Source organism: Balaenoptera borealis, assembly GCF_965194805.1.
Source record: "Balaenoptera borealis genome assembly, chromosome: 11".
NCBI lineage: Eukaryota > Metazoa > Chordata > Mammalia > Artiodactyla > Balaenopteridae > Balaenoptera > Balaenoptera borealis.
Genome location: NC_138868.1, coordinates 39,481,227 through 39,494,330, shown reverse-complemented (window position 1 = coordinate 39,494,330; position 13,104 = coordinate 39,481,227). Strand labels below are relative to the sequence as shown.

Sequence of the window (13,104 nt, the reverse complement as noted above, 5' to 3'; positions counted from 1 at the left end):
TTCCCTCTGAACTAGGCTCCTGAACTGAGGACTAGACAGAAATTACAGGACTGGGAGATGGTGGGCAGGAGAAGGTAGGGAGGATGGCCTAACTGCTCTTCACTGGCCATCAGGGTTGAAGAGGACTTGGGGAAGGAGATGCAGGGCAAACAGACTTCTTTTTCCTGTTTGAATTAGACCACAACGTCTGCTTTCCTGGTTGCTTCTCCCATGGGCTTGCAGGGAAGCCAAGGAGTAAGGAATGAAGAGAATTAAGATTTATGGACTGCCTATGTGCCAAGGTATTAAAAGTTGATTATCTCATAAGTAGGTATTATCCCCCCTCTGATGAAAGAGCCGAGGTTCAGAGAGGCGAAGTCCCTTGCTGGACGTCAAACATCTAGTAAGTGGTGGTGCCAGAGTTTAGACCTGAGTTTCCCCACGGTGCTCTGATGAGCTGGGGGCAATGGAGCATGGCAGGAGGGAGCGTCAGACCCCATCACACAGCATGGAGGACAGGGGCCAGCAGAGAGAGTCAACACTCTGGGGAAGGAGGAAGCCTGCACGTTCACTGAGCTCACCCCCAAACCCACAAGCCTTCCTGGGGCCTGCTCTCAGAATTCCTGAATCATCCCAGCGTCCAAGGCCAGGAAGGAGGAATTGAGTTTCCCAGCAATGGACACACAACTTTGTCCACAGCTGGAGGGGCATGATGGGTCATTATGGACATGTGACCGAGTCATTCTGCCTCCCCTCCTAAAGACTACCCCCACTTCTGTGTGCAGGTGCTTTGGAGGTGGTCCCCCATCTAGGATATGGGGACTCACCCCCAGAGCAGTCTGTGAGCCACTTGAGAAAATGGTTTTCACTACTTCAGAGTTCTGCTTGATTCCTTCCTATCCTGTTCACTAGACTCTCAGCTCAGTTGATAGATGAATCCCTACTATCATATTATCAATTCAGACAATTCCCCAAGAGGAGCCAGAAACATTCTACCCAATGGCAGCTTGCTAGACTAAGGGCATGGCCTCTCACAGGGACCATAATAGGCATGGCCATTCTACTGGTTTAAAAAAAACCACCAGTGTTAAAGATTTTAGAGCTAGGGCTCCTGGGTGGGGCAGGCAGATATGACAGTTTCTGTCCCATCTCCAAGAAAAGAGCACCTGCTTACTGATGCAGAAAGGCAAGCTGCCCCATAGCATTGCCTACTGATCGCACACTAGCCTTCTCCATACATGTTACTTAGCTGTGTGTGAATCTGCCTGCCCTGCCAGATGGCGGGCTCCTACAAGTAGGGTTGGTCTGCATGATTTACTCAGGCAGTCCTGGGGAAAGGATTCAGTCAGAAACATGAATCCTTCAGGCGCTGGAATAGACTTTGTGAGGTCACAGGCCTGGGCGCCTTGAGACCCAGACGGCTCAAGAAGACACTGAATAGTTATCTTTTCAAATAAGGGGAATTTTGTGCATTGCTGATCACGGCCATAGAGGGCCACTTGTATTACCTGGGGACTTCATTCCAGCTACTGGGAGACAAAGCACCTCACATGACTCTAGAAAAAATGTCAATGGATTTTCAGAGCCAGCATGAGGGACATGATTCTGTTGTCCTTTAGCTGTCGGTTAAATTCATGGCAAATATTCCTTCTGGTCCAGACTGAGAGGAGAGGCAGATGGGGTGGATGTGGTCTTGCTTCTACCTAGATGCAATTTTTCTCTCTTTTGGAAATGAAATGAAAACCAAAATACCAGCTATTTCTGGAATGACTGGACTAAAGAATAGAGGAAAATAAGCTTTTCTCTTCACCAACAGCGATTTTCAAGTGACATGATTTCTGATGGGAGGTATGTGTGGAGGAGACGCTAGTTCTTTTACATTTATCTAGTTATTAGTGCCTGGAAAAGAATTTACCTGTACATCTCCTTTTATTATTTTTTCAAATAAAATCCTGTGTGTGTGTGTGTGCACACGTGCGTGTCTCATAACCTGCATCCAACTTGATTTTTCACTCTGTCTGACCTTGGCTTCTGGTCTTGTCCTCTGGTTCTACTTGACAGAGAAACAAGCAGAAGTTTCCTGCCATGGCTCTGCCCTGTCCCGTGCCCAGTGGGGCTGGTGCCGACCCAGCAGTGCCTGATGGTACCTGGGCAGGTCTCAGCCCGTGAATACCTCCCCCACGATGCCGCTGTGACAGTGCCCTGCCATCTGACATCAGTCTGACAAAGAGGCACAGACAGGGTTAGCCCCCCCAGTGAACAGGCGGTCACACTGTTGAGAGGCGACAGGAGAAGAAACAATGTTTGGAAAAGGTCAAAACCAAAAGGCAAACTCAGCAGCAAACAGCACTCAGTCCTGGCCTACCTTCCGGATGGTTGGGAATTTGCCATCGTAGCGATAAAACCATCCAAAGGCTATAAGAACACAGAGAACAAAGCGATGAGATGCAGTTCAGCTCAGCCAGAGCACCCATGGGCAGCAGCCAGGAGGAGTTGGGTTCCCAAGGAACTCGCGGCTTTGTGAGATGAAGAGCAGCCTCAGCAAATTCAACAGCAGAACCGCACCCTCTGTCTGACTCTCCACTTACCTGGCCTCACCTGGATTGTAAAGCAGGCCCAAGACCACCTGAGAAAGGGCCCGATTCCCAGTCCCCGGGCCACTGTCAGCTGCCTCCCCCAGGACACTGGCTTCAGAAGTCAGTGCCAGAAAGTCAAAGAGAAAGCCCCTTGTAGAAGGATGAGCTTTTCCCCATCACAGCCACAGTCTGCAAACACAAAGCCCCATTGAACAAGGCCTCTCCTGACTGGCGTCAGGTTCCTCCATCCAAGAAACAACCCGAAACAAAAGGGAGCCTGGGTACCTGCCTAGAACGACTGTCAGACAGAACAAAACTGTCTTGTCTCACAGAGCAGGCCACGTCCTCTGCTTTCAATGTTGAAAGAGAATGCCCTGGCAGGGTCAGCTCAGGGAAGGACACTCAGGCAGCAGTGGGCAGGAGATCTGCCCACAGAAAAGCACATCCCCACCCAGGCCAGATCACCAGCCCCCTGCCTTCCCCAGGCAACAGCATGACGGATGGGCTAATACCTCAAGGCTGAAGCTCCCTGGCCAGAAGTGATGGCTTAATTACCCACCCTTGACCAGCCTGAGCTCTGGAACAGGATCTAGAAAGCCCCCTGCTAGACCCGGCACTACCCTCTTAGTTGCTGGATGTTGGGGAGGTCTAGGGAGTCTTGGGGGAGAGGCCAGAGCAGCAGAGGAAGAACTTAGGCGTGGGTAGTATTAAATATTTGAGCCAGCAGTTCCAGCTGACATTGCAGCCTGGCCGTGAGTCTCGTCCTTAAGGTATTGTAGGCAGTGCTTGGACCAAGCCGGGGCTTGGAGGAGCTTCCCGGACTCCAGGAGTCCCTACCACATATTGGCCCCTCAGAGCTGGGTATCTGCAGGGCTGGCAGGAGGAGGCGGGCAGGGCAAACAGAGCAGCAAGGCCAGGGAGCGAAGCGGGGGCCGCAAACCTGCTCTCCCTGCTTTTCCGTGCCTCCGTCCAGGTCATCTGCCGGGTCAAACTCGGGGTCCACTCCCAGCTCATCTACCCGGGAAAAGAGGAGGAAGCTGGTGAACCAAGAAAGACTTGGGAGATCAAGAGGCCAGAGGTGCTTGGGGGTGCCTGGGGGCCTGTGACCAGCTTACTCCATGGGAGAGCTGGGAGGTCAGGGGCAAGAACAGGGCTCAGGAACCCAGAGCAAAGGTTTCTTGCTCTAGGATGGTGCCTGCAGTGCTTTCAACCTTGGTAGTTCTCATTTCTCCATCTGTAAAATGGGCTCACAACAGGGGCCTCTGATCTGACAGCAGCATGAGAACCATTTTGCAGGGTGTTTGGTTGAAACAGGAGGTGCAGTACTGATGACAGCAATATCGGAGTATTATACACGTTTGATGCCAAGGGCTTGCAATGGGAAACAGATCCTCCTAGCTTCTTCTCATCACCCTTGGAGTTCTGGGTCCCCAGGGGATGTCAGAACTGTGTGTGTGGGCAGCAGATGGAAGTTTGGGATCCTGAGGAGATGAGGAGATCCCAAGGGGTAAAAGGGACACGTGTGCTTAGAAAGACATGAATTCTGACCTAATGTGGAGAATAGCAAACTGTCCTTTCCAGTGATTTCTAACCTGGACTCTGGCCTCCCTGGGGCCCTGGAAAGTAGTGTTTGAGTCTTCTACAAGCTGCTTATCAATATTTCAAAATATTAATTAGAAGAGCTGGCCTATTAACCTATGAAAAGGCTATACGTAAGTTCCTTTGTTTTTGGCTCAGTTTATATTTACTCAGCAATGGAACACTGATGCTTTCTTGCTAACAAGAGGGACTACTTAATAAAACAGTGAATACAAATGATTACTTAATAGTGTGGTAGGAAAAAACTCAACTTCCAAACCATGGGGTCTAATGGGATTGGGGGCTAATAGATGGGGTCCTTGATGAGAAGGCTGGAAAGCTCTTATTTAAACTTCTTATCTTTCAAGCCTCCTTCCAGCTCTGGGAACCTTAATTACCCCTCTGCCCCCTTTTGCTTTTGCTAAGGAAAGCTATTCTGGGGCCTCTGTGACTGTACGTCCTGGCTTTGAGGGCTCAGTGCAATGTTGGGGTTCTGCTAGGTCGGTCATGGGTAGGCAGGCGGAGCCCCTGGGAAGTGGGTGGGGAGAGGAGCAGTCAGTCCCATCCTGATCATTAGGATGAGTGGCTTCATTTTCCAGGCAAGAGATGCTTCACACTCTTTTCCTGTCTGTTCAAAAACGCTGACTCCACACAGGCACAGACACCTGAGTCGGGTAGAACCTGTCAGCTGACTGGACCCCCAAATTGAAGAGTGGTCAGGGAGGGGCTGGCTGCAGCCTGGTCCTGTCGGCCCTAAAGGGCAGAGACCATTCCAGCCTCCCAGGAACGGGGAAAAGGTGGGAATTGAGCTGGCTCAGAGGCCTTCCTGCACTTCCTGACTAATCTCCAAAGTAAAATTAAACTGCCCATGCAAATGGAAATGGATGGAGGTGGCCCGGCTGCCTCAGCTCAGGCCGGCAGAGCCTGGTCCTCAATCACTTGCTTCCTCCTGTTCCCTTAGAAAACACTTATATCTCGAGCAAAGGGAAAGTTTTTGCTCCTTTCATTCAAGAAGCTTGATTTGGTCTAAAAGCACTGAATAAATAGCTAGAGAACGGGTTTTTATTTTTTACAGTTCCTGAGAGGGTGTGTTTGCTTTGAAGCCAAGACCGAATTTCTAGGAAGGTACTAAATTGACTAGGATTACTTTCATGAGAAGCAATTAAAATCGATTTCTCTCCTTTGGAAGCTCCTATTTCACTCCAAAGAGCAAATTAGCTACCTGTCTAAAGCACAGATTATTCGCCGGGAATTTAGCTCTGGCCACATCCTCAACTCATACCGAATGTCATGGGGGCAGCTGATGAGAGAGTGCTTTGTCCTTGGGAGAGGACCCGAGATGACACTGCCCCGGTGCCAGCAAGAAATGTGCTGGGAGATGCTTGCCCTGCACCAGGGAGGGGTGACATGGAACCATCCAGATGCCCTGCGCCTCTTGTTGACCCAAGTGGCCTGGGTTGGCAAGTTGATGTCCCTCTAGGGCTCGGGTATGATTCAAAGTTGGGGCCAAAGCTGTCCAGACCCCATCACAGGATCCCAAATGGCTGCTGCACAGGGGAAGTCGGGGAACCTTGGTTCTTGGGTGCAGATTTGCCTCATATCTGGAGGGGTCCCAGGTCGGCTGAGCACAGTCAGCTGGAGTAGAATCTGCCTTGTGTCAAGTACAAATCGAAACAGCTGTAAAGTCAGAGTAAAGGCCCAACCAGGCATCCTGGACCTGTGATTGCCACGGCCCCCAAGCTGCCTGGCTCCTGGCTCCCCACCACCACCCCACTGAAGAAGCACTGAGACTGAGCCCCCCACTCTGCCCTGGTGGTGTGAGCTGCCCCTTGAAGAGACATGACACCCTGGGAGTTGGCGTGGAGAGCAGGTGGACGGGGGAGCAGGTGGTGGGGGTCTGGACTGCAAGTGGACGTGGGAACGCAGGACAGAGGAAGAAAGGAGATGGGAAGGGCAGAGGTTGCTGAGGCCCAAGATTGGCCGCAGTTCAGTGCCTGGGAGGGTCACACAGTTCTCTCCCCGACTCCATCCTCGGAGTGGCGTGACTGCAGTCCACAGTCAGGGATGCAGGTGGTAGGGGCACTTCGGTAAGCTCCTCCCACAGTTGCTCATCAGCCTTGGACCACCAGAGTCCTTCTCTCACGTGAGCCCCTTCCCCTCTCTCTTGCTGCTGTTTTACCCCAGCCCCAATTCAGAACCGGGCAAGAGGAGGACACAACACCTGACATACTAGGATGATAATCCCATCAGCAGTTCGCTTTTGCCACAGCTCTCCAGCCCCTCTTCAGAAGTCCAAGGGCACATGCCTGAGTCTGTGTCATGGGGGAGAGCCTGGCAGCAGGCCCCCAGGACAAGGAGGGCAGGCAGATCCCACCCATCCCAATGCCCTGGCAGACAGCACCTGGCACTTGGTTGCCCCTCCATGAAGACAGAGCCATGGCCTATTCACCTGGGCAGGTGGTGGTGAGTGGAGGGAGACCTCTATCTTTGTCTAGACACCCCCAGGCCCCAGAAGGAAGCCCCCTCCCCCCCGGCACATGATACATACACTTTGGCTTGCGAAGGGGTACTGGGTGCACCTCGGCAGTGATGGTTTTAGGCGACAGGAGCTGTTCCTTTGAGCCCCAGTCTTCTTCCCACTGCTTCTTAAACTTCTCTTCCTCCTCCACGATCCTGAAATAAGACCCCCCACGCCTGTGACTGGAGTCAGAACCTTCACAGGCCTGCCTTCTGCCTATTGGGGAATGCCAACCAGCCTGGGGAGAAGCCACGTGGTTCTAGCTGTGAGGAAAACGAGTCCCTGGTACTTGTATTCTAAATCAGGTGTGAATGCCACCCTGGCAGTTACAAGACTGTGTTCCAGTTACCCTAATAGGATGGGTTTTACTAGGATTATGGAATGACTACAAATAAAGGACGGTCCACCAGGGGACAAGAGGGCCAGGTAAACTGGGCCTGGAGGTGGCCTCTGGGGCCGCACTCCTGCGAGTACACTCACGTCCACGCACAGACATGTGTGTGCAGACACATGGGGCCAAGGCACTCACTGTTCCATCTCCTTCCGGTATCTCTCATTTTCCTCTGCTGCCTTCTGGGCAATTTCCTTTTTCCTTCTGAAACACAAATGCAAGTTGGCATGTTGGAGTCTATGTAAGAGAAGTTAACTCTTCCTTGCAGCTAATCTCTGATTTGAGAAAAGTTTTAAATATTTCTTCCAGGCTCCTTTCCAAGGATGCCTGGACCAAATTTGGATGCTGGGAAAGAGGGTCCAGAAAAGTCTGGATCTTGTGCTCTTGTGTGGTTTCGTCTGGCACTGCTGAGCAGAGATTCTGCACTGCAGGAGACCGGAGGCAGTTCAGTGCAGGCCACATCCCATGCAGCCACCTCTAAACACCAGCATAAAGTGACTGACTGAGTGAGGTCCTCCCAGAGGAGGGCCCCAGACCCCAGGGGCAAAGCTGGGGCTGCTAAGCAAGGCCAGGGTAATGGGCAGAGGTACCACCCAGGGTGGTTCTTCAGGCAAATTCTGTGATACGAGAGATGGAAAGATCCTGTCCACTTTCCTTTCCCAAATTCTTATTATGCTCATAGAGTGTATCTGGATTGGGATTTTGACAATAGTTTTTGACTTATAAATTCTCTCAGTCATCATTCCAGCCACTCTGGGGTTGGTGGGGGGGTAGTTCTTATTACCATAGATGGGGCAGCCAAACTGCCCGGGTATGAATTCCACAGCTTAGCCATGTCTGACTTTGTACACAAGTGGTGTAACCTCTCTGAGTCTCAGTCTCCTCACCTATAAAATGGGTTAATACTATCTATCTCCCAGGGCTCTTATGGGAATTCAGTTGAGGAACATAAACAAGGCCCTAATACAATGCCAGCCACGTGGTTGGTACTTGACAAATGTTAGTTATTGCTAGTAGCACCCTCATTTTCCATATTCCTGGGTCTTGGCAATCAAGGGCTTTCCTTGGCAAGGAGGGAGGAGCCTCGTGGTCTGGAGGCAGGGGATGCTTCCACTGAGCATCACTGAGCCCATCTGGTCTGAAGACAGGCCTCGGGGGAGAGAATAAAGTCAGCTCAGGATGCAGTGGGCAGGAAGAAAGGTGGGTGGGATGGTACAGTGGTCTGGGGGGGCAGGGCAGGGGCATCCTGGCTGGCCACACTCACTGCCGCTCCATCTCCTGCTGCTCCTGGAGGATCTTGTTGGATTCCATCGCCAGCCGCTTCTGCATCAGAAGCTCCTGTCGCTGCAGCTCGCGCTGCCGGACCTCTGCCAGCCGCTCCCGGTCTGTCATGAACAGCTCCCGGCCCTCATGGGGAGAAAATGGGCGGCTTGCTCAGTCCCCTGGGAACCTAGGAGTCCACTGCCAGAGTTTGAGGGCCAAGATTTGGGTTGCCTTCTCATCTCCGTGGCCCCCCCATGTCAGGCATTGTGCCTCCTGCTCTGTCTGACCCAAGCTTCTGGCTGGGCAGAAATCCTCCCCAGCTGCTATCAGAGCTTCAGGGAAGGAGAGCCCTTGGCCTTTCCCAGGAGTGTGTGGCAGAGATCAGGGGTCTGAGCAGCTGGGCTGCAGGTCAGGGGTCATGGGGCCCCCACCAGCTCGTTCTGGACTTACCGCTCCAGCTACGATGGAGATGGTCAGGCTGCGGCTACTCTTCAGCACGTTCACGGCCTGTTGGGGACAGGCAGATAGTCAGCTGAGACCTGACAGATCAGAGTAGTTGAGGCCTCTGGAGAGCACAGAAGGTTTCAGACACTGCGGCAAGGGGGAGGTAGGTGAGACGAGGACAGCAGAGAGGATCACAGCCAGAAGGTGAAAAACCCACATCTCACCTCCTTGTGGTCCAGGTTGGAGAAGTCGATGCCATTGACTTCGACAATCTGGTCCCCTGTCTGGTGGAGAAATGGAGAGGGATCGGCATGTTTGTATTATCTGTACACTCAGTCTGTTGGAAGAGCTCCCCCTGGAGGCCAGCATCAGACGTTGGGTCTTCAAGTAGCTGTACCTCAACTCTTCCGAAAGAGCAGAGTTCCAGTGGGGTCCTCCCAGGGCTCCTCCACCCCATATCTCTTTTATCAGTTGTCAAATATTACACCTTTAGAAGTTCATTACTTTGGCTGAATTTATGACATTTGCTTTAAAAACTCAGTTTGTAGACATAGGAGCCTTTAAGCTTCTCATATAGTAGATTCTGTGTGTAGTCATAATAATAATTAGTATAATAGCTAACATTAATCGATCCCTCAGTTTGTACCAGACACAGTTCTAAGCATATGTATTAATACATTTAATCTACACAATGACCCCAGAAAGAAGGCTAGTACCCCCATTTTACAGGATAGGAAACTGAAGCACAGAAAGAGGAAATAACTTGTCCAAAGAAGAGGTTAAGAGTTCTAGCTCTGGAATCAGACCACCTAGGTTTGAATCCCAGCCCTGCCATACTAGGTACATGATCTTGGAAAGATCTTTCTCTGGCTCTCAGTTTCCTCATCTGTAAAATGAGGCTAACGATAGTACCTAATTTTCAGAGTTCTCATACATTTTAAAGGGCTTAGAACAGTGTCCAATCCAGTTAACGCTCAATGAATGTCAATTCTGATTATTATTACTACCTCCCAAGCTCAGGACCAAAGGCTCTCAGAGCTGGAGAAGGGCTGTAGAAAGGCTCAAATGTCACCCCCTCTGTGAAGCCTTCCCTTTGGGGGTTAGTAGGAATCATCAGCCAGTGAGTGTTGAGAGAGGGCTGTGTGGGAAAGCACGTGCTCCATCCCTGTGTGATCACAGTCTGACCCTGCACCCCACAGGGGCCCCACTGGGGCAGGCCCAGGGTCACTCACCTCCAACCCCACCTCAGCAGACAGGGAGCCAGGCTTCACGTGGCTGATGAAGATGCCGGGTTTCTGGATGGGGCCGCTGGAAATGCTGTGGGAGAGACGGGAGATCAGGTGAGCCTCTGCTCTTCAGTGCTTGCTCATTTTTAATGACCGGCACCCTATGCCTGTGTGTCCAGGTCATGCATGAGCTCAGTACCCAAGCCCTCTGTCATCTACCTGTTCAGTCTCTGTCTACCTGTCCAGCCTCATTTCCCTGTGGCAATAACCACAGAAAGCTACTTCTAATTCCTCCTACCCAACCTCTCATCCAACATATTGCATATGCTGTTTCTTCTCTCTTTCTAGCATTTTCCTATGCATTCCTCAACACTCAAATGTTATCTCCTCTACAAGGTTTTAACCAAACTCCTTATTCTATCCCCTGACTAAGCTGGTTGCTCCCTTCCCAGTGCTCCTAAAACACCTACAGCAAGGATGGCACTTGTACTGTTTGTTAATCTCCCCTCCCAGATCTGTGGCAGATATCGCTAATCAATCACAACACTCTTTCCCACCTGCGCCTAGATACAGCATTAAAGCTCTTTTCAAACTAGTACTCCAGGGCAGCCACCACTAATTGATCAGAGACAGCACAGGACAGAAAACTTATTTGCCATGCCTGACCCAGAACGCAGCTCCATGACAGAGTCCCTCACTACTGTAACTATTTATGTGGTTGGCTTCTATATTAAGCTATAATGTCTTAGAAAGGAGGGACTTTTTTTTTTATCACTTATGCTTGTCAGAAAAGTGTTGAATAAATGTGATGGAATGGAAATAAGAAGAATAACTTAGGGAATTCCCTGGTGGCACAGTGGTTAAGACTCTGTGCTCCCAATGCAGGGAGCGCGGGTTTGATCCCTGGTCAGGGAACTAGATCCCACATGCATGCCGCAACTAAGAATTCGCATGCCACAACTAAGGAGCCCACGTGCCGCAACTAAGGAGCTGGTGAGCTGCAACTAAGGAGCCCACCTGCCACAACTAAGACCTGATGCAACCAAAACAAACAAACAAACAAATAAATAAATAAATAAAAGAAACTGAGCGTCGGGGTGGTTAAGTAACTAGTCCAAGGTTCTAGAGTTCATAGGTGGCACAGTAGGGCCTGGAACCTAGATCTCTAACCGCAGTACGTGTGTGCTTAACAAGAATGCCCCATGAGACCCAATGCCTGTTTGCAACTCCCTGGCTGCCTCCTAAGGAAGCCACAAGGTAATAAGTGACAAGGGAACTGTGACAGAGATGACCAGCTTGACAGGCTCCTTTTGCATGACTCGAGGGCCCACCAAAGGAACACGGCTCTGCCTTTGGGCCTCAGTTTCCTCCTCTGTAAAATGGGCCTGTTAGAGCTGTCCCTCTGGCCCTACAGGGCTGTTGTGAAGCTCAGAGGGGAAATCAAGCACCAAGAAGTGTCATCACTAGTGGACAAAAGTCTCCTCAGAAGCAGCAGTGAGAAAGGGGAGTGGTGTGAGGGACCTATTGGGGTCTGCTGGCCATGAGTGAGCCCCAGGGCATACCTGCCACCCACCTGCAGCCAAGGCCCCGGGAGCCCACCAGGCTGATGAAGACCTTCTTCTCCTTGTTTTCCTGACTGCTGGGGGAGCCCAGACTGGTCCGCCCACCCTGAGGGAGGGAGAAGATAAGGTCACAGGGTGTCCGCACTGTGCAAGGGGCCTCTTGTGCTCATAAGGCCTTCAGGACAAGCGTTGCTGTCCCCACATGAGCCCGACTGCCGTTTTGTCCCTGGGAGTGTGTGTCTATACCGGCTGGGCCACCACCCACAGGGGCATTCTGGATGTGCTGGGGGCCTATATGAAGCCCCTGAGAACACATCCCTAGAGCAGGCCTTCCTTCAGGACCAGCTACCCCTCCTTGAAGACCACCCCATCCAGCCCTCATCACCGGCGGTCCTGACCCTTACCCCAGATTCCGACACAAACTGATCCACATACTGCCATTTGAGGGGCTCATCGGGAGAGCTGATGGGAGGGGAAAGTAGAAGGGGGGTCATTAGGGAGAGATGTTTGAGGCACCAGGCCCCAAATCCAAATCTTCCCCATGTGAAGCCTCCACCATCACTGGCCCAGGGGCAGTGCTGGCCAGACCCCAGGCTAATCCCAGGACCCTGAGCCCATAGGGAGGAGTCTGCCTGCAGAGGAGGGTCTTGCTCACCTCTTCACAGGGATCAGGCCGATGTCTGCGGGAGAAAGGCATGGGGGTTAGGATGGCTCCTCTGCCCTCCCTTCCTCCCCTAGAAGCTGGGTACCACCAGGTGCCCCACCCTGCCCCACTGTCAGCACCCCCATGCTCTGGCCTCACTCACGTCTCACTTTGATGGACACAGTCTTCTTGGTGCGGATGAGGTTGATGACCTCCTCATGGGTGCAGGAGGAGATGGAATACCCATTGATCCGGACGATCTCGTCCCCTACCTTAACCACAGACAGAGAGAAGATGCACCAGGGTAGGGAAGCATCGGGCAGCTGGGCAGGCTCATGGCCAGATACTCCTGGCCTGCTCTCCAGGAGTCTTTCTGCCCATTTTACAGGTGGGGGAACCAAGATGGGGGCGAGGGGCACAGAGAGCAGGTAGCAGAGCTGGGAGGAGAAGTCAGGATTCTGTACCCTCACTCTGTCCCTTCCACCCACTGGGGCACCATCAGGTTCTGGAATTCAGGCGAAGGGCGACCCTCCAACAAGATTCAAGCAGCTCTTCCCTGGCCTTTGTCCTCTGAGCCCCTTGGCCCTGGGGATCAGTCCTGAAGCTCCCCATTAAATAACTACAGGGCTGGAAGGATCCTCAGACATCAGTTGAAACTGAGGCCCAGGAGGTGATGTTTTGTCCACAGTCACAGTCATTAGCTACATAGCAGGGACTGGATCGTGGATGATCTTCTCCAGCCTGAGGCCAGTGCAGGTCAGCTGGCGGCCTACCTCACACCACACATGCTGACCCTTTAGAGACTTGTTGGTCTCTAAAGACCAACTTGTTGGTCTCTAAAGAGACTTGTTGGTCTCTGTGTAGGGGACGCATCTTGACTCTCAGCGAGGTCTGGGGGCTGGGTGGGCACATAGCCTCTGAGGG

General features: G+C 52.0%; 1 protein-coding gene across 3 annotated transcripts in view; it reads right to left on the bottom strand.

Annotated features, from left to right (window-relative positions):
* Nucleotides 1-13,104, bottom strand: part of USH1C (USH1 protein network component harmonin) — a gene marked incomplete at its 3' end in the record, with an annotated part of 52,273 nt that overhangs the window by 23,036 nt on the left and 16,133 nt on the right. For 2 of the 3 annotated variants that reach the window (XM_082341556.1, XM_082341557.1), the window contains exons 5-15: nucleotides 12,344-12,452; nucleotides 12,193-12,217; nucleotides 11,942-11,999; nucleotides 11,549-11,643; nucleotides 9,982-10,066; nucleotides 8,974-9,033; nucleotides 8,756-8,812; nucleotides 8,307-8,449; nucleotides 7,181-7,246; nucleotides 6,682-6,806; nucleotides 3,496-3,569 (exon numbers count right to left, since the gene is read on the bottom strand). In XM_082341556.1, the coding sequence (XP_082197682.1) occupies nucleotides 3,496-3,569; nucleotides 6,682-6,806; nucleotides 7,181-7,246; nucleotides 8,307-8,449; nucleotides 8,756-8,812; nucleotides 8,974-9,033; nucleotides 9,982-10,066; nucleotides 11,549-11,643; nucleotides 11,942-11,999; nucleotides 12,193-12,217; nucleotides 12,344-12,452 (897 nt within the window). Of the gene's footprint in view, nucleotides 1-2,344; nucleotides 2,395-3,495; nucleotides 3,570-6,681; nucleotides 6,807-7,180; nucleotides 7,247-8,306; nucleotides 8,450-8,755; nucleotides 8,813-8,973; nucleotides 9,034-9,981; nucleotides 10,067-11,548; nucleotides 11,644-11,941; nucleotides 12,000-12,192; nucleotides 12,218-12,343; nucleotides 12,453-13,104 lie in introns of all 3 variants that reach the window. The other variant, XM_082341558.1, reaches the window with a different exon arrangement.